General features: G+C 36.5%; 5 protein-coding genes and 1 non-coding gene across 17 annotated transcripts; 3 read left to right on the top strand and 3 right to left on the bottom strand.

The window, feature by feature from the left end:
* Positions 1-985: 985 nt before the first annotated feature.
* On the bottom strand, positions 986-3572 carry LOC104793576 (mitogen-activated protein kinase 12-like). The gene is made up of 6 exons (XM_019226876.2): positions 2613-3572; positions 2397-2526; positions 2088-2225; positions 1660-1992; positions 1385-1568; positions 986-1292 (listed from the first exon to the last, which is right to left on the bottom strand). Exons 1-6 carry the CDS (start codon positions 2876-2878, stop codon positions 1126-1128), a joined length of 1218 nt encoding a protein of 405 aa, XP_019082421.2. The 5' UTR covers positions 2879-3572; the 3' UTR covers positions 986-1125.
* A 4098-nt stretch (positions 3573-7670) lies between these two features.
* On the bottom strand, positions 7671-13162 carry LOC104793577 (protein BPS1, chloroplastic). 3 transcript variants are annotated; one of them, XR_015560083.1, is made up of 8 exons: positions 12992-13130; positions 11482-12545; positions 10857-11102; positions 10557-10740; positions 9921-10446; positions 9254-9728; positions 9092-9165; positions 7671-8124 (listed from the first exon to the last, which is right to left on the bottom strand). XR_015560083.1 is itself a non-coding variant. In XM_087455228.1 (2 exons), the coding sequence occupies exon 2, from the start codon at positions 12532-12534 to the stop codon at positions 11491-11493; it is 1044 nt and encodes a 347-aa protein (XP_087311354.1). In that variant the 5' UTR covers positions 12535-12545; positions 12992-13130; the 3' UTR covers positions 11419-11490. The 3 variants fall into 3 exon arrangements, 1 of the variants encoding a protein (XP_087311354.1); XR_015560082.1 differs by lacking the exon at positions 7671-8124 and having other exon boundaries at positions 8876-9165; positions 12992-13162; XM_087455228.1 differs by lacking the exons at positions 7671-8124; positions 9092-9165; positions 9254-9728; ... (1 more) ...; positions 10557-10740; positions 10857-11102 and having other exon boundaries at positions 11419-12545.
* A 1974-nt stretch (positions 13163-15136) lies between these two features.
* Positions 15137-17505, top strand: LOC104793581 (sphingoid long-chain bases kinase 2, mitochondrial). 9 transcript variants are annotated; one of them, XR_015560084.1, is made up of 12 exons: positions 15137-15431; positions 15532-15608; positions 15738-15791; positions 15900-15959; positions 16042-16119; positions 16204-16250; positions 16335-16375; positions 16460-16558; positions 16645-16759; positions 16838-16960; positions 17046-17146; positions 17229-17505. XR_015560084.1 is itself a non-coding variant. In XM_087455230.1 (12 exons), the coding sequence occupies exons 1-12, from the start codon at positions 15245-15247 to the stop codon at positions 17356-17358; spliced, it is 1101 nt and encodes a 366-aa protein (XP_087311356.1). In that variant the 5' UTR covers positions 15137-15244; the 3' UTR covers positions 17359-17505. The 9 variants fall into 9 exon arrangements, 4 of the variants coding, with proteins under 4 accessions (XP_087311356.1, XP_087311357.1, XP_087311359.1 ...); XR_015560088.1 differs by having other exon boundaries at positions 16204-16246; XR_015560085.1 differs by having other exon boundaries at positions 16204-16246; positions 16471-16558.
* LOC104793579 (uncharacterized) lies at positions 17347-19027 on the top strand. 2 transcript variants are annotated; one of them, XM_010519970.3, is made up of 5 exons: positions 17347-17994; positions 18077-18231; positions 18342-18408; positions 18577-18628; positions 18727-19027. In XM_010519970.3, exons 1-5 carry the CDS (start codon positions 17640-17642, stop codon positions 18806-18808), a joined length of 711 nt encoding a protein of 236 aa, XP_010518272.1. In that variant the 5' UTR covers positions 17347-17639; the 3' UTR covers positions 18809-19027. The 2 variants fall into 2 exon arrangements, with proteins under 2 accessions (XP_010518272.1, XP_010518271.1); XM_010519969.3 differs by having other exon boundaries at positions 17542-17994; positions 18330-18408.
* On the bottom strand, positions 18924-22461 carry LOC104793578 (3-methyl-2-oxobutanoate hydroxymethyltransferase 1, mitochondrial-like). Its single transcript, XM_087455234.1, has 4 exons — positions 20811-22461; positions 20275-20628; positions 20121-20174; positions 18924-20014 (listed from the first exon to the last, which is right to left on the bottom strand). The coding sequence occupies exons 1-4, from the start codon at positions 21150-21152 to the stop codon at positions 19781-19783; spliced, it is 984 nt and encodes a 327-aa protein (XP_087311360.1). The 5' UTR covers positions 21153-22461; the 3' UTR covers positions 18924-19780.
* On the top strand, positions 21418-21490 carry TRNAE-CUC (transfer RNA glutamic acid (anticodon CUC)). The gene has a single exon. It is a non-coding gene; the product is annotated as a tRNA-Glu (tRNA).
* Positions 22462-22950: the final 489 nt, after the last annotated feature.

Genomic DNA, 22950 nt, shown 5'->3' on the forward strand with positions numbered 1-22950 from the left:
TCTATTTTTTTATTTCTTCATTGATCCTTCTCCAATTATCACTAAAAACTAGAGAGAAAAACCATTTTTGAGAAAGTCAAATCTTCATCTTTGAGGCATTTGTGAAAGTAGAACATCAATTCCAGTGATTTGCTGCCAAATGATCTTTAATTACACCATGTTTTGGGTAAGGAACATTTTCCTTCTTTGATTGTAGGTAAATTGTTTCTATGTTACAACCAAATAAAAAGTAAATTTTATATCTTTTTATCTCTAATTTATCTTCTCTACGTTAACAGCATATTTACTAAGTCAACAATTTATGGCATCTTTAAGATTTTTCTTTTGCTATTACTAATCCTTGTGTACAACTCTATTTGTGACATATTATAAATTAGTTAATGTGTGCCATGTAATTGTAAATTGGGTTTGTTAACCATAAAAATAAAATTTTCCTACATTTTTTTTATTTTTGTAAAATTTGTAATGTAATTAAGATATAATTTCGGTGCATAGCACCGGGTATAATACTAGTACATACATAAACCAAATTTTATTTCTTTAGTTTTTTTTTATCAGTCTTTAGTTTTATAATTAAGAAACCTATATTTAGTTATTTACACGTCAAAATGTTGAGAGTTTGTGACACTTTCACTAACTTACCATCATGCGAAGTCGGATTTTTCCCAACTAATCATTTTATTCCCAATTTAATATGAGGTAGATACTAGATAGAGATATCAATAGTAATGTATATAATCTAATTGATTCTAATCCCGATAGATGGAAGCCTTGTGCAGCCGCGCAGGTTTAAAACCGCCAATTTTTTCCAGGTTTTGATCCGTTTTGTAGTTAACTTCAACACCTGTATTTTTCACTAAAAAGAACTATGCATGCTTTACACATGATATTAGTGTTTGGTAAACAAATAAAAAATCTTTACACAATACTCTAGTCTCTGTAATTTGGTGATTGCTATAACGTATAATGTTGAAAAGTTTTGATGTAAAGAAAAGGTAAGCTCTGCAGTAGCTTAAGATAATTGATACATATTTGTGTTTCATCATAGTAATTATTTATTCAAACAAAGATAAAATGAGTTCAGATTCAATATAGAGGAATCAAATCATAAAACATGTTTCTCTCTCAGTGGTCAGGATTGAATTTGACAGACTCCTTGTAGATAAGCTCCTTTATGTGTTCTTCTGTGCAAGAAGGATGCTCGAAATCAAAGCTGAAAGGAGTCGAACAGACTGGTTCTTTAGCCACATCATGGTGCGGTGATAGGTAAGCATGGCCAAGGGCTTCATCAACTACAATCACATAGAGAAGCAATGTAAGCAAACCAAAACCAAACTACAAGAAACCACATGAATGTCTTAAGGATCTTCGTGTTGTTTGTTACCTGAGATGCGCCGGTTAGGATCAAAGACGAGCATTCTCTCCAGCAAATCGATCGCAGTAGAGGGCACTTTCGGGAATCTAGCAGCAAACTGCTGTTTCGGGTATCGCGGAAGTTGTCTGACGTATCTTCTTGCGTTATCACTGCGAAGGAAACCAAGACTCGAATTGTCTGGAGAGCCTACAAGCTAATTTCAAGAAATGGTTTAGTGACATCTAAAGGGCATTGCAGTTTCAGACAAGTGAAAAACTTATGCTTTTTTTACTTTACTATTTTACCTCTGTTATAAGCCTAAGCTGATGAACATAATCTTTGCCTGGAAACAAAGGTTGTCCCGTCATGATTTCGCCGAGTATGCAACCAACAGACCAAATATCAATAGCTGCGGTGTACTCTGAGCAGTTAAGAAGCAACTCAGGAGCTCTGTACCAACGGGTAACGACATATTCAGTCATGAAGTCTGTGTCTGAAGTTGTCCTTGCGAGCCCAAAATCACCAATCTTTAGCTCGTTTTTTGAGTTAAGTAGCACGTTGCTTGGCCTTAGATCACGATGTAGTATGTTGGCCGAGTGCACGTATTTGAGTCCTCGCAACAGCTGATACACAAAGAACTGTAACAGGAAGAGAAGTAAATAAAATAAAGATCAGATCAGATCACAAAGTTCCTTGACTTTACTAATGACTACAACAACACAAAAAGACTTACGCGGCATTGATCATTGGTCAGTGCTTGATTAGAACGGAGGATTCGCTGAAGATCAGTGTCCATCAACTCATAGACAATGTAGACATCGTTGAAGATGTCTCGTTGAGGAGGTCTTACAATATCTTTGATAGTTATAACCTAAAGAATCAAACCAAGCCTAGAAAATTAGATAAACAGAAATTATAGAAGAAAAAAAGAGAGGAATCCTCTGTTTGCCTCGACCCTGAAGATCAGGAACACTTGATAGATCTAGCAAATTAGAGAAACTTGAGATGTTTTCAAATGAGAGAAATGATGCTTAAGGCTTACGTTCTCATGATCCATATGCCTTAGAAGTTTAATTTCGCGTAGAGTTCTCTTTGCATCGATGATGTTATCGAAAGCATTACCAATCTTCTTAATCGCCACTTTCTCTCCAGTCACTGAGTTCGCCGCAGCACTAAAATTCAAGAATCAAGAGCCTATGAACATTCAGAAGAAGGAAGACTGTGATAATCGATCAGAAGAAGTATCAAAAGAACTTACCAGACAATACCACAAGCGCCTCTACCAATGGGACGAATAGGAGGGACATACTTTCTGGACACTTCAAAGAGCTGTCCATAAACGTTGTACTGAACATAGCGGCCACCGTGTGTCGGTACAACTTTGATGCAATGATCGGTAAAACCAGAGCTTGATTCTCCAGACATGATGCAATGATCAGACCGAGAACAAGAGAGAGCAAGAAGAAGGGTTTTGTTGAAGTTGAAGGATCTCTCTAAAGTGTCTCTTGAAGACACTAAATCCATGTGAAGAGAGAAGCTTTTTTCAACTGTAAAAGATCTCTCAAGTGACCCGTGAATGTAAAGAGTATGAAAGATTACATACGTGTATGGTCACAAAAAGCAGAGTCACTCGTTAGCTCGATATTGCATTTTTCATTTGTTACTACTAATTGCACTTATCTATAGAAGCCTGCATCCTTTCTGACTGATATGCTCCTTTGATTGAAATTGGTTTAGAAAGATTGGATCACTTCAAAGAAAGCAGTTATTTTTTCAAGCCAAACAGATGTATTATTTTTATATTATATTGCAAAAGGATTCCAATACAGTCATACAGACACGACCAACACATAAACCGAAGAGACAAGCTCAACAGATGGACTCAAACAAACAAAAATAGAAAACACTTTTCATTGACCTAAAACTGCCTTTAGTAGGGGTTAAACTTGTTTGTTTACCTCACTCACTGTATTAGTCTACATCGTCTCCATCTGCATTGCCAGAGATGGAGTCACTTTGACCTAAGATTACAGAGCAACACATCGCGCCCGCTCAAAGTCAGTTTTAAGAAACTATCAACTTCCTCCAGTAATTGATCCAACCCTTGAGACAATGAGACAATTTCTCAGCTTGTGTCCCCAATTCCATAACATAATCGATCCACAATAAAGAAGGGATCTGTAGGATCCAAACCCTGGATCCCTAGTGAGACCTCCTCATGTGACTGAGACTAGAAAGAATTTTTTGAGCTTATGCGGCCTCCTTTTTCATCAAAAAATTCTTTAAGGTCTCAGTCACATGAGTAGGTCTCACTAGGGATCGCTTCTGAGCCGCAATTTGAGCTACTCTGCCTCCAGTAAGTTGCCGGAGATGAAGAATTCACAGGGAGAGTCTTTTATCTTCTTCTAATGTTTCATTGAAATTTTCAGAGTCGGTCGGTCGGCTAAGAAAAAAAAAAAAAAAAAAAAAAAAAATTAATGGCGGAGGAGGTCCGACGTTAGTTTATATTTATTGATAACGTAACGACCCGTCACGCGAGAAACTATGACAATTTACAGGTGTCTAATTCTGAATGGCTGTTACGTATAAATTGATCACAGTGTCAGTGCTGTGTTTGGGATTAAACAAATCTTATTGCGGAAAGTGGACGGCTTATATTTTTTAGTAACGAAAGAGGAAAACGCAGCGTTTCGTACTGACCTTTATGGGCCTTAACAAAAAATTAAGGCCCGGTTATTCAAGAGAAACAAATGAAAACAAAGTGAAATAAGAATTAACGGGCCATTTTAATGGGCTGATAACCGTAACTTCTGTTTTTTTTTTTCCGATTATATAAAAAAATACAAATATCAAATTAACGATAATGATACAATTTCTAGACGGATGAACCAATAATCAAACTAACATCATTTAGATGATGCATCTAGATATTATGTCTTGACACTCTATTTAGATATTGCGTTTGGTTCAACAACAAACAAGGCCTTAATAGAAAAGCATTTTATGAAACACATTTTTACAATTTGCTCACATTCGTTAATATTTTTTACAATTCATTTCATTAAATATTACAATAAAAAAAATAAAACAGTTTGTTATTTTCAAGATCCATCTCTTTTCCTAACATACTTTTATAAATATTTCAAAATTAACATATAAAATTTAATGTTTAATTTAATTAGTAAAAATATTCATATATTTACATTAGAATACCAAAAATACAATTACACCATTAGTACTAAACCAAAACCATAAATAAATGACTTTAAATATCACCTATTAATAGGTTATTAATTCAACCAAAGCCAAAGTAACTAACACTACTTTTTTATTGCTGGCAATAACAATTAAGAGAATGGAAGAGGGTTATCAATACATCAAATTCTAATTCATTAATCAAAATCAATTAATCACGGTGTCATCTTTAATATTAGAATCCACAATATTAAATATAAACTTGAACTTTATAATTAAATCGAAAGACACATATGCATATAGAATATAAAATATTCTTACAAATTATGGATTACCATATGGAGGATGAAGCTCCCACTCTTGTACACCTTGTGCACCTTAATCTACTTACTTTTGCAATGTAATACATATTACAGAGATGAGCATATCATTTATTACAGTGAAAAACTGCTGTTGTTATGAGCCATTGCATATTATCTGCGTATCGGTCATATTCTGATGGTAACTATATAATCAAAATTAATCTTATATAATCTCATTAATTAATTTTGTTTTATAAAAATCTTTAATTTGTTTTGTTCTCATAGTTTGCAGCTGGTGTAATAGTCGTGAACTTTATGAGGCAAATAGCTTTAGCACTTCTTTGTGTAGCAGTGGTTCTGGCAAAGGCAATATCTATCAATCGATTTGTCCGAGAGAAAGAAGTTCCGCTCGGATTCCACCACGTACATGGAGAAGGAGACCACAGACGACCTTTCCCAACGTTCCAAACGTAAACTCATTCCCTTCGTCGCCGGCGCCATCCACTAGTACTGATCACGACTGCAACAACTGTCCAATCCCTTCTCCGCCGGCCGCTAGTAATCACGGCAACAACAACCGTCGAACTTGGTCGTCTCTCTCGAGCTAGGGTAATTAAAATCTTTTTCTGGGTTTTTCAACTTGAATTAGGGTTTCGACTTTTTTTTTGAAAAAACTTCTTTTTTGACGACTCATCTATTTTATTGATTTAATTATTCTAGACTACCATTACAATAAATAATTTTTTCCCCCTTTAAAGATAGAAGGCAGAGAGAAACAATTTTAGGGGTTGTTATTGGAGAGGTGATTTCTAAATCCATATGGAATTGTAAATTTTAGAAATCAAAACACATGGATTTTGAAATAACATGTTTTATCCTTGGATTTGAACCCTTCTATTTTACACTTTGAAATCCATTCAAATCCATATAAAACATAATGTGGATTTTGAAATCCAAAAACAAATCAGTAAATGAATAACATGGGATTTTAACAAGTATTTATAAATCATAAACCAATAACACCTAATTTTGATAAGTATTTTAAAATCAATGATTGAATAACACATGATTTTTGTTTGGATTTCCAAATTCATTAAAATCATAGAACCAATAACCCCCTCTTAGGCTTTCCTCTGTTATTATTTTTTTTTTTTTGTTTTTTACTTAATTCTTTTTTTTCACAACTGTTTTATTTATGATATAAAGCCAAGTGAATCAAGCCAATATTACAAGCAAAAACGAAAGCCAATACTACAAACAACCAAAATAAAAAAGTTTCAAAAACAAGCCCATAGGCCCAAATAAGAAAACCCTTCCTTGAAGACTGAACAGAAGCATCGAGTCACAATACATGTGGCAAAGGAGAGACATGATAGATGACAGGTGAGAAGTCGAAGAAGCTGGAGTCTTCGATCACCAACATCAGAAAGTATCGCTGGAAAACTTCAAATTCGGCCGAAATGCTGAGAAGCTAAGGAAATTCTCGATTTGCACCCACATAACAAGGCGAATTCCAATTTGCTGAGAATATGACTCCATCTACAGCAAAACTTCTTAATCTTCTTCTTTAATCAATAAGTTTTCAATCTTCAAGAAAGTAGATCTGCTGCAACTAAATGAGAAGAAAGCTATCCAAATGATAACAACAACTTATGATTTGCAGAGATTATTCAAGGATGAATTTGCGTAGTGACCAATTTCTGATAACATGTTAAGAATATAGCACACTAAATCGAGAAATTAAGTGGGTAACCACAGCTCCTGTCGAGATTACCATTTTAGGCCCAAGTGGCAGACACGCGCATGCAAGGTGGCGGTGTTTGGGGTGGACGTGGCATGCTACTCGGCTATGTTTCTAGTGACCAAGCTTAAATGGAATTATGTCAAATCATTAACATAACCGTGAGTTAATATTTACAGTTCAAATTTTAAGTTACAGAGCAAAGACGAACCTGTTCTTTCTTCCTTAAATAGAGTAGTCAGGTCGCCTTAACGGGCAGTAAAAACTGGAAGTGTATTCAACTACTTCTTTAGGAAGGTCCATCACTAGTTTCGTCTCAGCATCTTCTATTAACCCGAGTAGGTTAGGTTTCACGAAACCTAGTATGTTACACCGAATCGAAACTGACAACGGTCCATCGCATATCAGATGGGGTTTAGTATCAGCTCTGTAATAGGGTTTAGTGTTGTCAAATATAGGGTAGTAAACCGTTTCTTCAGCAGTCCTGTGTTTGTATAGTTTCGTCGCAGAAACTTGAACCTTATAGTCCTTGATATGAAACAGTCTATGCCATACTTTTACACTTGGTTAATGTGAGGTACTAAACCCTACAAGATCATATATTGACAACCCAAACGTAGAGGTTAACATTTGTGGATCCAAACATTTCTGCCTAACCGTAAACAAACCAAAACCGGTTAAACACTAATCAATTGGGGTTCAATGTCTACTTTGCACTAGGGTTTAGTGTTGTCAAAGGCAGGGGTATCAACCTTCTGTTTATCAAAACTGTGTTTGATACAAGCTCTATATCATTCAATACAAACAATTGTAAAACCATGCTGGAACCAATTCTAGTATCGGAAACATACATAGTTTAATATCAAACAGTATATGTAAAACATTAACATTGATTAATGTGAGACATTAAACCCTACAAGATAATAATTTGCCAACCCATACCAAACAATTAACAAGTCTTCTCTAAGTGGTCGTATTAACGGGGCAGTAAAAACCTGAACACACTATCAGGGTTTGTTACTACATACATTGTATATAGTATAGAAAAGGTGAAAATGGTATGGTTTACTATAGCGATTAATATGGAATAGGACAGCAATAACCATTCCATTAAATTCATTGAGCCATACAGGTTTCAAATCCACGAAACGAAAAGTATGAATAATAAGGAAAAAGGAATCAAAGTGTACTCAAACTAAACCAAATGGTCAATCATGAGACATCAAATATTCGAGACGAGTCACAAAACACCCAATCGGAAACCATGACAATTACTACGCCCCTTCGCCGATAATCTATTTAATGGCAATTGGCGCCGGTTTCTCCAAGAATCGTCGGCGAACACCTCGATTCCGTTTATATCTCTCGGACTCTGCAAGTAGTTTCCTCGCCGTCGAGCTTCTTTTTTTTTCGGAGCGGCGTAAAACAATATCCGCGGAGAGGTGTAACACGTCAGCCCTTGCTTTAGGCGGGATGCGAAACAGACGTCTTTTCGACTTCAACAGGGTATAGATGAAAGAGAGAGTAGGCAACTCTTGATCATGCAATAGGGTTAAAGAGGTAAATAATATAGAAAGTATAGTCTATATGCACTTTTAGTGGTTACAATAGTCACTTGGTGAATTATAATTCGTTTTATGGGTATACAATTCCCCATTATTCAAACCCAAACAAAAACACATCAACAAAAATACAAAAAAAAAAAAACCTAAATCAAAACCATCCACCGTCGCTGAAAGAACCAACAGTACTGGAAGAGAGCCGACCACCGGTGTGAACGACACCACCGATGTCGGAAACATAGTCGGCCGAAGATGCTTTACTTAATTCTATTTTTGGTTTTTGAACGTAGGAAATTTGCATTACTATTTGGAGGATAAAGCTCCCACTGCTCTACACGTTGTGCACGTTCATCTACTTACTTCTCCAGTGTAACACATATTACAGAGATGAACATATTATTTACTGCAGTGCAAGGCTGCTGGGCTTAAGAGCTATTGCATATTACATGTCTACTGGTCAAATTCTGATGGTAATTTTGTGAATGCAATCATTAACCATTAGCATATTACATCTTCCCCTTAATTAGCATTTGATCAGTAATAAATTGATAATATTGTGGTTTATGACTAATTAATAAGCAATGGTATTATTATTTTTTTGCAGAGTCCATGATCGAGGTTCTTAACTACAGATGCTTATGTGTTGTGTACAAGGAATAGGAATACGCACCTGCTATATATATGTAATACTATAGTTTAAATAACAGAGGAAACAGAGGAATTTTGTGAATGCAATCATTAACCATTGTTGATTTGAATTTTGTAGTCTTTACGGTTTTTAATTTTTGTGAGAGAGAGCCATGTTAACAACACTGAAACAAAATTTTATATGAAGAAGCTCCTCTTACAAACTCTTACTAACTCGGATAAAGAGCTAGGGATCAGAAATCCTAAAACAAGGAATCATATCAGAATCATTGTTGCATATAACACTGACCTTTACGCTGTCGACAAAGAACTCTACCTAGGGTGACCATCTCGTCTTAACTACCCCAGTTGCGGCCTCAGAACCTGCACGAATGATAACAGGTGTCAAAGTTGTTCAAGCCCACCTACCAAAAAGAACCGAATTAAATGAACTTAAAAACTGTGTATATACCAGTTCAGGCCAGAAAATGAATGCACACCATCGATCGATCAAATGCTGCAAAGCAGCAACAGGGAAAGAAACAGAATCCCCGGGAGCAATAGCGACCTCGTCTATAGCAGGAAAAGCCTGGCTTGTGGTCGTCACGGCTTTAATAGATTCAACGGGAACAACATCCGCAGCCACATAAGTCGATACTATCAACTTTATCAGACCACTCCGGTGGTGTAGAACTCATATACTGCGGACACGAAGACAGAAAACGACTGATAATGCCTCTCCGAAAAGATAGAGCTAAGGTTGTTAGTCCCATAACGTGCAAAGATTTTACGAATCAGCGCATCCGAATTCGAAGAAGCAGATTTACTTTCATCTCTATCATCTGATCTCTACCAGTTAGATGACCGCACGATGGATACACTCGTCTCTGTAAAAAGATTTAACTCTCTTCGTGATACCACACAAGTAAGTAGCCATAAATCAGATCCTGCCAACGGACAAAAAAGAAGGAAAACAGAGTTCTCACTCAGTATAGTATAGAGCAACAACAAATAACCACGAAATATCAAATTCGAACAACAACCAGTCTGCCAATTTCAAACTAGATTTCTAAACAGTAAACATATAAAACTTGCTTCGGGGACTAACACGCGATACTATCATTGCAAAGTATCGTTACCTCGGCTTAAAATAAAGGTACATCCTTCTCACTCATGAAGCTCATCTGCCTTGTTCTTATCACAAAACAATCCAGTGAGCAGATTAGAAGCCAGCAAGTCAAGAGACAATCCTGCTACAATCAGTTTCTCCACCATTTTGAGGGCATCATGGAGGCGTCTAGCCAAACCAGAGATCAAAGCGTAAAATATTTTTAGCGTCAGGAGAGCATCCAGCTTTAACCATCTGGCCGTACAAATGCATAGCCTTCTCAATGTTATTGACGTTGCAATATTCACTGATTAGTACATTCCCTTTAAAGCCTTTCTTTCCCATATCTACCAAGAAAGAAACCGCACTGCTCACTCGGTGATGCCTGCACATTCCCTGAATTTGACAGACTCCTTGTACTTAAGCTCCTTTATGTGTTCTTCTGTTCAAGAAGGATGCTCGAAATCAAAGCTGAAAGGAGTTTAACAGACTGGTTCTTTAGCCACATCATGGTGCGGTGATAGGTAAGCCGTAAGCATGGCCAAGGGCTTCATCGACTACAATCACAAAAGAAGCAGATATAAACAAACCGAAACCAATTGATAACTAAAAGCAAACTGCGAGAAACCACATGAAATGTCTTAAGGATCTTCGTGTTGTTTGTTACCTGAGATGCGCCGGTTAGGATCAAAAACAAGCATTCTCTCCAGCAAATTAATAGCGATAGATGGCAATTTCGGGAATCTAGCAGCAAACTGCTGTTTCGGGTATCGCGGAAGTTGTCTGACGTATCTTCTTGCGTTGTCACTGCGAAGGAAACCAAGACTAGAATTTTCTGGAGAGCCTACAAGCTAATTTCAAGAAATGGTTAAGTGACAGCACTGAAATTCAAGAATCAAGAGCCTATGAACATTCAGAAGAAGGAAGGCTTTGATAATTGATCAGAAGAAGTATCAAAATAACTTACCAGACAATACCACAAGCGCCTCTGCCAATGGGACCAATAGGAGGGACATACTTCCTGGAAACTTCAAAAGAGCTGTCCATAAACGTTGTACTGAACATAGCGGCCACCGTGTGTCGGTACAACTTTGATGCAATGATCGGTAAAACCAGAGCTTGATTCTCCAGACATGATTCAATGATCAGACCGAGAACAAGAGAGACCAAGAAGAAGGCTTTTTTCAACTGTAAAAGATCTCTCAAGTGACCTCTGAATGTAAAGAGTGAAAGATTACATAATCACAAAAAGCAGAGTCACTCGTTAGCTCGATATTGCATTTTTCATTTGTTACTACTAGTTTCACTTATCTACCAATCAAAGCCTCTATTCTTTCTGATCTGATATGTTTCTTTGACTGAAATTGGTTTAAAAAGATTGGATCATTACAAAGAATACAGTGGTTTTTTCAAGCCAAACAGATGTATTATATTTATATTATACTGCAGAATGATTTCAATACAGTCATACAGACACGACCAACACAAATCGAAGAGACAAGCTTAACAGATGGACTCGAACAAACAAAAATAGAAAACACTTTTCATTGACCTAAAGCTGCCTTTAGTAGGGGTTAAACTTGTTTGTTTACCTCACTGTATTAGTCTACATCTTCTCCAACTGCATTGCCAGAGATTGAGTCACTTGACCTAAGATTACAGAGCAACACATCGCGCCCGCTCAAAGTCAGTTTAAAGAAACTATCAACTTCCTCCAGTAATTGATCCAACCCTTGAGACAATATCTCAGCTTGTGTCCCCAATTCCATAACATAATCTCTGAAGCATTCATCTTCAACAGGATCAACACCATCTTGGATCATCGGGTATAGCTTCTCGACACTAGCATCAACGCTCTCCAGCTCTTTGAGAATCGTGGTTCTACCAGAAGATAACATGTGTCTGATCTCATCATTTACAACACTCTGCATTTCGGTAAAGACCTTTGACCATGAAGGCTTTTCAGAGACAGGTAAATCAAAAAGATCCTTGGTGGAGTCAGACCAGGCCGCCGTAAATACACTGCAGATATAAACCGTTTGAACCTTCACACCATAAAAAGCTCGCATAAGAACTTTTCCTTTAGGCGAGTTCTTGACTTTAGGCAGACTCAGAGATTTAACAAGACTGTCAAGAACTGCACGGCAGTTTTCAATTCTAGGGTTGTTTGCATTAACATGTTGCCTCCAGCTATCAAGAGAAGATCGAGCCTGAAGATATTTCTCTCCGGAATCCGATTGTAAATTGTGAAGAACACACTTGAGGAAGAGATCTCCCTGGTTGAGACGTGTGAGCTCTGAGCTAAAGGCATTGCAGAGATCTAGCAGCTTAACACTGATGTTGAGGTAAACATCAACCCATTTCTCTTCCCAATCAGAGACTGGAAGCTGGAGCTCAGTGATGAGAGTGTTTATGTTGTTATGAGTCTCGCAGAGTGACTCCATAGCTAACTTCATCCAGGATAAAGTGAGGATGTCATCTTTGTTCTTCGGCATAAGTTTCTTCAGTCTCTCTTCCAAAAGTAGCTCAAAGTCGCTCAATAGAGAAAGTAGCCATGGGGATAAATCTGAGCCCTTTGGTGATAACATCCGGAAGGGGTTTCCAAATGGGAAAAAACGTCGTGGTGGATCTTGTGGTCTGCTCATTTTGCTAGACACTGAAATATGACAGTAGAAATATTATCAGAATCATCAATACCAAGTTCCAACCTTAAAGAGTCTCAAAGCTGACAACTTTTGACATCATCTTGAATTAACTAAACAAAATTGCATCATTTATGATAATTATTATGTAAAAAAACGACTCAACTGTTCTAAAAGCCTGAATCTACATACATTTGATGATTGCCGGAATCAAGGTATGTTTTAGAAAAAAAAGTTTCAACCATTCAAATTTCAAAGAACCCTAGAAGTTAATTATCCAAAAAAAAGTCTTTAAACAAACAAGATCGGCACAAACTCTTCATCGAACAACAGTAAACTCTAACCCTAAAATCTTTCTAAAACTTAAAGACGCAGACTTGTAAATTATTAGAAGAACACACACAAGAAAAAGGAGGAGATTTATAGGTAACAAACAAAACTCAAATTCCACACAACTTACCGTTTTTTTAAGTTGCCGGAGATGAAGAATTCACAGGGAAAGTCTTTTTATCTTCTTCTAATGCTTCATTGAATTTTTCAGAGTCGGTCGGTCGGCTGAGAGCAAAAAATAAATTTTTTATGGCGGAGGAGGTCCGACGTTAGTTTATATTTATTGATAACGTAACGACCCGTTACGCGAGAAACTATGACAAACTTACAGGTGTATGATTCTGAATGGCTGTCAGGTATAAATTGATCACAGTGCTGTAATTGGGATTAAATAAATCTTATCGCGGAAAGTGGACGGCTTATATTGATCACAGTGCTGTGTTTGGGATTAAATAAGTCTTTTCTTTATTGAAAGGCCAAAACAAGACGATTTCGTGGGATTATAAAATTAGTGGTTTGGTTTGACATTTGGTAGTCTTTTTTATATGTGTTTTCTTTAATAGTTCTAAGTTTTGAACCCACAATACCCACAGATGGATATATTTGATATATTTAGATAAAAACTATATATGATTGATGATGATAGTAAAATATTATTTTATAAAAAAATTAAATTAGTATTAAGGAAAAAGTTAAATTTCAGATATACAATTTTGTGAAATATAAAAATCAGTTATGTTATAAAATCAAATCTGATAAAAAAAAATCATGAATTTAACTCGATATCCAGGCGAGGCGAATTAAACTGATGACCTCACATATCCTAAACCATTTTTTTGACCACTAGAAAAACAAAACAATTTTATTATCATGAATTTAACTCGTTTTCGTATTTAATTGATCGTTACCACCTATGTTTTCGTGTTTTTTATTCAATGTTTTCTTATTCTTCATATTCTTTCTTGTCATTTATATTGTCAAATTTTGTGGTAATCGACATCATTAATTTTACCGTCTGGTTCTTCGCTATACTCTTTTTCTTCTTCGTCCTCGTTAACTTCTTCACTTTTTTCCACTAAAAAACTTTTTTTTAGACTACCACACAACTTGTTAATCCATCAAACTCCAAGAACAATATCATTTCTTTTCTCATAAAAATAAAAAATAAGATAAAAATAAAAAATTAATGAAAATATCAACTTATCTATAAAATCATACACAAAAATATGTTTTACAGCTCATAAGAAATAAAAAGCACAAACGTAGATAAATAAGATAATTTATGTTTTACATAAATATTTATAATATTTTAAACTTTTAAAAGGTTTCGAAATATAAATTTTGAACCTTTTAAAAAGTTTCTAATATTTATAATATTATAAACTTTTAAAAGTTTTAATATTTATAATATTTTAAACTTTTAAAAATTTAAAAATTATAATATTTTAAAAAAATTAAAAGCTAAGAACTTTTAAAAGTTTCAATATTTATAATATTAAAACTTTTAAAATTTTTAAATATTAGAATTTATTTTTTTGAAACTTTTTAAAGTTTTAATTTGATCAAATAAAAAACTGGATCAAACCGAATATACTTTTAAACTTGGACGCCTGATAAATCAAGTTTTCTTGCTCATTCATTGTTGGAAGCATATTAATCTTATTTATATTGGTTATGAACCATTGTCTAAAAAATTTCTAGCCGATGTGGGATATTGTGCATAGTTCTTTTATTTCTATAAATTTAAAATTTTCTTTTTTCTAAAAAATTCTGGAAATTTTAAAAATATTAATAAATGATATGTCAAATCTTGATTAGTTGTTTAAAATAATTCTTAATATAGAAAATTCTGGAAATTTAAAAATGTTAATTAGTAAAGTGTCTAATCACAATTAAAGGTTTAAAATGAAATGTGGACGACTTTATGAGCTTATAGTTCCTATTAAAATTAGTATAGATTAAAACCAAATATAACGGCTATAAACTATACAATTTATATACTACGACTCCCACAGACTTGTATAAATGGGCCGTAAAGCCCATATAACAGCTGTCATGTAGCTGTAGACTAGTTCCACACTAAACAGACCGATCCCCACTTTAAGCGCTGTTTAATGTAATTTTCAACTTGACTCGTTTTTCTTGTTTCTTTAATCTCTATCTTTACGTCTTAACTATATAGACAAACTGCAAGGCTAAGACATATTAAAAAAACGTTATTATGGGCCATATGTGTGAAGCCTAATATAGATTTTAAAGCCAGAAATCGGCCCATAGAATTTGTTAAGAAAAGCCTCTCACTTGTACAGAGGGTTCTTTGAAACCGTACGTTGAACTTGATAACGGCGACGATGTCTCCCGGAGCCGAAACTGCGGCTATACGATGCTATTATTATCCAGTTGCTGCATCTCAGTTTGCCCTTTCACGGCGAAACAACCTTCGTTCCTTAGGACGCCGCAACGTATCACCTCCGGTCTCTCATCTGATCGTATGATCCTTCGCGGTGTTGGTGCCGCCGCCGTCTCCTCCTCCACTCTCCGTGATCTCGTTTTCGTTGTAAACCCTCAAGGTACGAAGAAAGGACTGAGATTTGGAATAAATTTTGGATTTTTTATATGAGTATATCAATCTCGAGGTAGAAGAACTGAAGTTTATGGTTATGAAATTAGGTGCTAATGGTAGAACAGCTAAAGAATGGAAGAAGTTGCTTCCTTACCTTCGTACTCGTCTTGGTAAAGACTGTAATGTGAGTTTTCGATTCACTTGCCTTTTTTTGTGCTCTGTGTTATTAATGCCATCTCCATTATAGCCTACTTCACTTTCTTATAATGTATCATGAAATTGAATTTGCTCGCCATCTTGTTTATTTCTGCAGGTATGCGAGTCATTAACAACGGGTCCTTCTCATGCCATTGACATTACAAGAGAGGTATGGAGCAGTTAAAGTATATTTTACTACTTTGACAATTACAGTATTCTCTGTCTTGTTGATTTGGTTCTAGGCTGATCGTTTTGTAGCTTTCAATTATCCTCTCAGGCTATTAGGGATGGGGCAGATGCTGTTATTGCGGTTGGAGGTGATGGAACACTGCATGAGGTTGGAACTGAATATCTTTGGTTGCTAGAACTCAGCTCTGAAGAGTCTCAACTTTACTCATTATATCTTTTTTTATTTACAGGTTGTCAATGGTTTCTTTTGGGAGGGAAAACCTGTCAGTAGTCTCAACAGCGAAGCTAGTCATTCTACTGCACTTGGTGTCAGTAACTTGAATTGACCTTTTTTCTACTTGTTTGTGTATATCTTGGAATTTACGATCTCAGTCCATCTCTTTTTGTGGCAGCTGATTCCCTTAGGTACTGGCTCGGATTTTGCTAGAACATTTGGTTGGTTAGTTTTTGCATCTTGTGTTCGATGTGATTTGTTTTCGAAACAATGTTGTGCCAGATCTTAAATATGTCCTGCATTTGTTAGGAACAATGATCCTTGTGAAGCTGTGGACCGCATTGCTAAAGGTATGTCACTGAGTCCATTTGAGGAGTTAGGACTTACTACTTTGCAACTTCATTATAATTATTTCTCATATATCACATAACCAGAATTTTCTCAGGGATGCGATCACGGGTTGATGTTGGTGTTATCGCCAACAAGGAAGGAAGGGATTTGCATTACTTCATAAACGTTGCTGATGTTCATTTGTAAGCATATCATGGAAATTTCCTGTGTGATTTATCCTTAATGAGGTGGTTGTAAACCTCTTACATATGTTGCTCATCACTTGCAGGAGCGCAAAGGCAGGTTTTTACGCTTCAAAGTACAAGAAATTTGGAAACTTGTGCTACGTAATCGGTGCCCTACAAGCTTTTATGGGGCATGATAACCAAGATATGAGAATCAGGGTAAGCAATTATTTATGTAAAAATTTCTTCTTCACCATAGTAGGTTATACACCTCAGAGCATTGTGTTATACTCTCAGGTCAATGGAGGTGAATGGGAATTATATCCTCAGGTCACTGCTCTCTGCGTTGGAAACGCTAAATACTTTGGTGGCGGAATGAAAATCACGCCCAACGCCGTCCCTGGAAATGGAAACCTTGAGGTGCAATAATTTGTTTCTTCGATCTCTAAGCCTCCTATTTTGTGAATATGATAACTCTTCTTGACCATCATACACTTCTCTACAGGTTGTGGTTCTGCAATACTTCAAATGGTATGATTTCGTACTTAAACTCCATAAGCTATACAACGGGACGCATCTCTCGGTTAACAATGTCTCTTCAAGAAGGTAAGATTTTCTTCGGTTACTTGACATATTAGGTGACCTTAGCAACTGAGAAGTCACCACGTATATGCACTTATTTTTGTAGTGTACAAAGTATCGAAGTTGAAGAGATTTCAGGCAGCGGAAGTATCTATGTTCAGTCAGATGGAGAGCATCTTGGATTTCTACCTAGAAAGTTTCGGATTTTACCCGGTGCCATCGACATGATTAGCTGATCAGAACCACATATTTCTTGGGATATAAGCTACCAAGAAAATGTAAAAACACATCAGCTCAATTTTGTTTTGCAACACAACTTGTCTTAGTCTATAGAGATTCTTGTTCTGAGATACCATTAATTTGATTCATTGTTTGGCGAGTCAGATATTAAGAGATCGTCTTATATGATTCACTATCATTGTGTGGTCTCTGTTAACCACAAGAGAGATACTTTAAAATATATCTTTTGAGTAAAAGTCGCCTTTCCTTAACTAATCAGTACCAATTGAATCCAAAAATGGTAGCTTCTCTTTCCTTTCATTCAATCGCCACCGTCAATCATATCTACTCCGGCGATGCTGGCCGTTCAATCTCCCGGCGTAACTGCCAATTCAGAGCAACTGGAGTGAGCTGCAGAGGACAGAATGAGCAACAGACAAGTAAAGGACCCGAGCCGGAGAATGTTCTACTCAAAATCGCTTGGTATGGATCTGAGCTACTCGGAATCGCTGCTTCGGTATTCCGATCTCCAGAGACTTCTCCTCCGAGTGTGACAGGCTTCGAGGTTCCGGTTGATTGTTCGGGGCGAGCCGTTCGTGTAGCTGTAGTGGATTCGATTAAACAAGACTTCAAACGATCGTACTTCGTCACAGGTCAAGTGAACAAAAACATCCAAATCAGAAAAAACCTGAGATTTTGTTTTCTTTCGTTCTGAATCGGAATTTGAGTTTTCAGGGAACTTGACGCCGGAGGTTTACGAGGAGAAGTGCGAATTCGCCGATCCGGCTGGTTCCTTCAAGGGTCTTGCTCGTTTCAGAAGGAATTGCACTAATTTCGGAAGCCTCATCGAGAAATCGAATATGAAGCTCATGAAATGGGAGAATTTTGAGGTACCCTCAAACTTATAAAAGATGAAACTTTTTTGTTTTTCTGATGTCGGATAAAAACTACTGTTTTAATGTTTTCATCGCCGGAGCTCCGTCATGAGTTTGTTTTGCAGGATAAAGGAGTTGGACATTGGAAGTTTAGCTGTGTCATGTCATTCCCATGGAAACCAATTCTGTCAGGTTCCCTTTTATCAACTCCATTAAAGTTTCAGATTGTTTTTTGTAGCCTTTTAGGATAAAGTTTGCAACTTTTTAGCTTCAAATGATTAGTTATGAAGACACAAAAAAGGGCAACACTTTTATGTCTTTTATGGAAAATTCATGAGAAAGTCAAATCTGTTTTTACAGCAACTGGTTACACGGAGTATTATTTCGACACAGAATCCGGGAAAATTTGCAGGTAGAGATTTGCAGCTCATTTAAAACACATTGTTATCTCAACTTTGAAATTCTTGTGAAGAAGAAGCTTGTTTGACATAGTTTTATGAATGCTTGCAGGCATGTGGAGAATTGGAATGTCCCTAAGATTGCTCTGTTCAAGCAACTTCTGAGACCCAGCCGTGGATTAATGGGAAACTAGCGGATGAAGAATGATGTTAATTTCAGATTAGATTTCTAAACAGTAAATATAAAAACTTCCTTTTGAATCTAATATCAATATGGGATACTTTACTATTAGAGATCTGTACTGAATCTGTTGAAGAGTTGTTATGCATTAGCTCAAAATATGGGATCACAGAGTTATGAATGTACATCTGACAATGTAAAAATTACACATAAAAATACTATCATTGTCTCATTACCTCGGCTTAAAGTTAAAGTAAAGGTATATCCTTCTCAGTCAGAGAATTGACAGAGTAACCCTGCATGAACTTTTTTAGCTTCTTTGATTCACCAACCTCTGGAGCAGCTTCATTAGAACTTCCATGGTGATGTGATTTGGTCTCGGAGTTTGTTTCAGACGGAGCGCTTGTTTCAGGTTTCGGAGTTTGCAAACGGCATTTATGAGAATGTTGTATATCACTGCGTTTGGCAAGACCTTTGAGTGCGAGCCAGCTTCAATGCTTCATTCATTTTTCCAGAGTAGCAATAAACTTGGACTATCGCACCATATGTTACAACATTTGGAACAAACCCCTCTTCTCTCATCTTCTCCATCGTCCTCTGAACACACTTTCAAAGTCCTTGTGTTTGCCGAAATAGGAAATGAGAGTGTTGTAAGTGATAGAATTAGGCATCAAACCTTCTCCCTCCATATCAGTTAACAACTCATGAATTTCTTCTGCGTTGTTCTTATCACATAATGAGCATGTTATAAGCCAGCAAGTCAAGAGACAATCCTGCTACTTTCAATTTCTCCACCATATTTAGGGCATCATGGTCGCGTCTAGCTTAGCACAAACCAGAAATCAAAGCGTAATATATCTCAGCGTCAGGAAAGCATCCCACCTTCAACCATTTGATCATACAAATGCATAGCCTTCTCTTATAACATTTGAACAGTGATTTTTTTTTTTATTGTTTGAATTTGACTACAGGGAGGATCTTGTTATCACTTTAAAGACTCCATGTTCTCAGCGGCTGAAGCTGCTGCAGAAGCAGCCTTGTCGAAGCCAAGCTTCTGCAACTCGGTTAGGAACCCATCGAGCTCGCTTGTTGTGATCTTGTAAGGACTGTGAGAAGGACCTGGAAACACTTTTTTAGAGACTTCTTCTTTGTATTTCATTAAGGCTTTGTTAATCACTTCTCCTACTTTAGCATACTGCTTGCAAAACTTTGGTGTAACCTATGAAATCCAAGAGCATGAAACAAGAAAACGTTGAAAACTAATGAACCAACAAGAGAATGAATTCCGAAAACGATGATGATGCTTTATTGGGTCAGGATTTGACCTTTGCATGATGTGGATGCTGCATCATACCAAGAAGATCATGGTAGACTAACACCTGCGTTTTCAAGTAACGGATATAAGAATTACAAATTTCGCACTTGGATACACTCAATATTGAGAACCGAAAAAAGAAGGAACTTTTTCTAATAAAAAACCTGTCCACTGCAGAAAGGTCCAGCCCCAATGCCAATGGTTGGTATCTTGAGGGCAGAGGTTGCGGCAGCAGCCACGGGAGGTGGAACGCATTCCAAAACAACCGAAAAACATCCAGCTTCTTGTAAAGCCATGGCAGTCTCAACAACCTTAACAGCACTAGCTATGTTTCTACCTTGTGGTCTGAAACCACCAAGAACGCTGATAGCCTGAGGAGTTAGACCCACATGGCCGATAACCGCAATTCCTGCTTCAACTATGGCTCTTGCAGCAGTGATCCTAGAAGGTGATCCTCCTTCGAGCTTAATGGCATCCATTCCTCCTTCCTTTAAAACTCTAACTGCAGTATCAACTGCCTAGAGCAACATTTTAAGTCCAAAAATCAGTTGAGACATCTCTATCAAGAATCTAGTTACCTAAATCAGCAAATGAACTGAAAACATTACAAAAGCATTGATCTTTTTTAAATAACGAATCTAATTACTTAAACAAGTAACAAGCAGAAGACGAAAAGATTCAATTTTGATGATTTTACTACCTGACTAGTGCTGGACTCGTAGGTACCAAAAGGCAAGTCACCAACTAGAAGAGGACGTTTAGCGCCACGAGCAACGGCACGACAATGGACAAGCATCTCGTCTAAGGAGATAGGAAGTGTTGTGTCGTGACCGTGAACAACCATGGAAGCAGAGTCACCGACAAGACAAACATCGATGCCAGCTGAGTCTAAGTGAACGGCGGATGGGTAATCGTAGGCAGTTACGACGGTGATGGGCTCTCCTTTCCGGTGTTTTTGTCTGAGATGTGTTAGTGTTACTCTTTGGTTTGGGTTTTGCGGCTTCGGTCCTCCGTAGACTGTGTCTTCCGGTAGGTTACTCATGAAACGGACGGAGATGGCTTTTGGAGAAGCGAGAGCAACTCCTAGTGAGTGAGGAAGCCATTGTTAGTTATGTTGATGAATTAAAACTCTGTGTGATTCTAGTGAGTGTATGTTTACTCGAAATTAATTTGAAAAGATTCAAGTTCTGAAGATTCTGACGAGTGGCGACTCAGTTCTGGGTTCACATTTCCCAATAAACCAATCACTGACAGCGAAGCAACACTCAGTTCAGTTAGATAAGATATATGAAATAAGGGTAACAAAATCCGTCGTAGTCTAGGTGGTTAGGATACTCGGCTCTCACCCGAGAGACCCGGGTTCGAGTTCCGGCGACGGAGTTTTTTTTTTTGTTTTTCTATTTTAATTAAACCGGATTCTGGTTATGTAAAACCAAGAATATCTCCTCCATCCTGAAGAAAAAAAAACCTCAATCGCCGACCAGTTTCTGTTCGATCGTATTAAACTTCCGTCGACTCCTTTTTGGGATTCAGATTGAGAAATGCAGAGATACGGGTTATTAGTTGGACCCTGCTGGTTTAAACTTTTTCAGGAGTTTAAGTAAGCTCTCTCTTCTCTCTATCTTCTCCGATGCTGCTTGCTTGTGTTCTGTTTTTTACTTTGGTTTAGGAATGATCGAGAAAGCCAGAGAAAATTGGGGGCAAAAGCATCATATTTAAAATTCAGATAGCATCATTTTTATATAAGCTCAATGTCGGATTTTTATGTAGCGTAATCAACCGAATTTTGAGAGCCACTGAACAGTCAGAGTGGATTGGCGTGTGTTTGGGTCTTTAATTTTACTTGTTTACACTCTGCTATTATCTTATGGAATGTGAAAACGTCAAATTTTGGTCGATGAGTTCTTGGACATATAGCTAATTCCTTACCGTTTAAAAAATGTAATTAATGTAGAGGTTGTGTTACCATAGAAGTTTCTGCTTTTTTTCCAATCATCTTTCTTTGGTATCATGACTTGTCCAAAGCATAAATCTGCAATGGTCTTTTATTCAATGCATATGACAGGAAGAATTATAATTTCTTCAATACAACGTTCCGTGGTTCGTATAACGAACGGAGGCCTTCGTGTACTAGTAGTATATTCGTAATTTCAATCCCATTTTGATTATTAATAATAATCAGTGGTAGTTAATTATATAACCAAAAAATACAGTTGTTATCCGAATGAAACAAATACCAAGTCATCATATTTAAAGCAATCTGGTTAACCGGATATGGTTTCGATCGGTTGAATTTCCCCAGCCAATAATCAGTTTCAATTCGTTTGAATAAAGTATTGCCTCATCGTGTGTGATCATTGATTTGATAGTCAGTACCCTCAAATAGGCACGAAAAATAAGAAGCGAAAAAGTCTTGACGAAGTCGAAGCCACACAAAAGTAAACCAATAAATATGGATTAGTGGTTTTCTTTTTTTTTTTAAAGGGAAAAAAAATACTAATATGTTCAAGTTCCTCATAAATCCACATGTTAACTTTGGCAAATACAATCAACAGAAAGGTATGTATACCTACTACCTCCAATATTTTGCATACCATGTTTTATTAGGAAAGCTATGTTTTTGACTAATTGTAAAAGAGAATATATATATCCATATTCTTAAGATTATTTACCAAAAAAAAAATGTAAGATACCATTTCCATCTTATATTTTACAGATTTGAATAATAAAAATTAAACCTTTCTTACTATTATGACTAATTAAATTTAATAGATTTTGATTTATTAATTTTTTAGACCTTTAATATAATGGATATTAGATTCTCTCTTTTAAAAATCTAT

Source organism: Camelina sativa, chromosome 6, assembly GCF_030686135.1.
Source record: "Camelina sativa cultivar CO46 ecotype springtype chromosome 6, ASM3068613v1".
Classification (NCBI taxonomy): domain Eukaryota; kingdom Viridiplantae; phylum Streptophyta; class Magnoliopsida; order Brassicales; family Brassicaceae; genus Camelina; species Camelina sativa.

What these genes read in the sequence shown, in the direction of transcription:
- LOC104793578 (XM_087455234.1), bottom strand. Translation starts at nt 21,152, where the DNA reads ATGAGTAACCTACCGGAAGACACAGTCTACGGAGGACCGAAGCCGCAA. An exon ending in ACGAGTCCAGCACTAGTCAG is followed by an intron (nt 20,629 to 20,810) that starts GTAGTAAAATCA and finishes ATGTTGCTCTAG; the next exon opens with GCAGTTGATACTGCAGTTAG. An exon ending in GACCTTTCTGCAGTGGACAG is followed by an intron (nt 20,175 to 20,274) that starts GTTTTTTATTAG and finishes TTGAAAACGCAG; the next exon opens with GTGTTAGTCTACCATGATCT.
- LOC104793579 (XM_010519969.3), top strand. Translation starts at nt 17,640, where the DNA reads ATGGTAGCTTCTCTTTCCTTTCATTCAATCGCCACCGTCAATCATATC. An exon ending in TGAAATGGGAGAATTTTGAG is followed by an intron (nt 18,232 to 18,329) that starts GTACCCTCAAAC and finishes CTCCGTCATGAG; the next exon opens with TTTGTTTTGCAGGATAAAGG. An exon ending in ATGGAAACCAATTCTGTCAG is followed by an intron (nt 18,409 to 18,576) that starts GTTCCCTTTTAT and finishes CTGTTTTTACAG; the next exon opens with CAACTGGTTACACGGAGTAT.
- LOC104793581 (XM_087455230.1), top strand. Translation starts at nt 15,245, where the DNA reads ATGCTATTATTATCCAGTTGCTGCATCTCAGTTTGCCCTTTCACGGCG. An exon ending in GTCATTCTACTGCACTTGGT is followed by an intron (nt 16,120 to 16,203) that starts GTCAGTAACTTG and finishes TTTTTGTGGCAG; the next exon opens with CTGATTCCCTTAGGTACTGG. An exon ending in TGTGGACCGCATTGCTAAAG is followed by an intron (nt 16,376 to 16,470) that starts GTATGTCACTGA and finishes GAATTTTCTCAG; the next exon opens with GGATGCGATCACGGGTTGAT.
- LOC104793576 (XM_019226876.2), bottom strand. Translation starts at nt 2,878, where the DNA reads ATGGATTTAGTGTCTTCAAGAGACACTTTAGAGAGATCCTTCAACTTC. An exon ending in GGCGCTTGTGGTATTGTCTG is followed by an intron (nt 2,527 to 2,612) that starts GTAAGTTCTTTT and finishes CTTGAATTTTAG; the next exon opens with TGCTGCGGCGAACTCAGTGA. An exon ending in AGCTTAGGCTTATAACAGAG is followed by an intron (nt 1,569 to 1,659) that starts GTAAAATAGTAA and finishes TCTTGAAATTAG; the next exon opens with CTTGTAGGCTCTCCAGACAA.
- LOC104793577 (XM_087455228.1), bottom strand. Translation starts at nt 12,534, where the DNA reads ATGAGCAGACCACAAGATCCACCACGACGTTTTTTCCCATTTGGAAAC.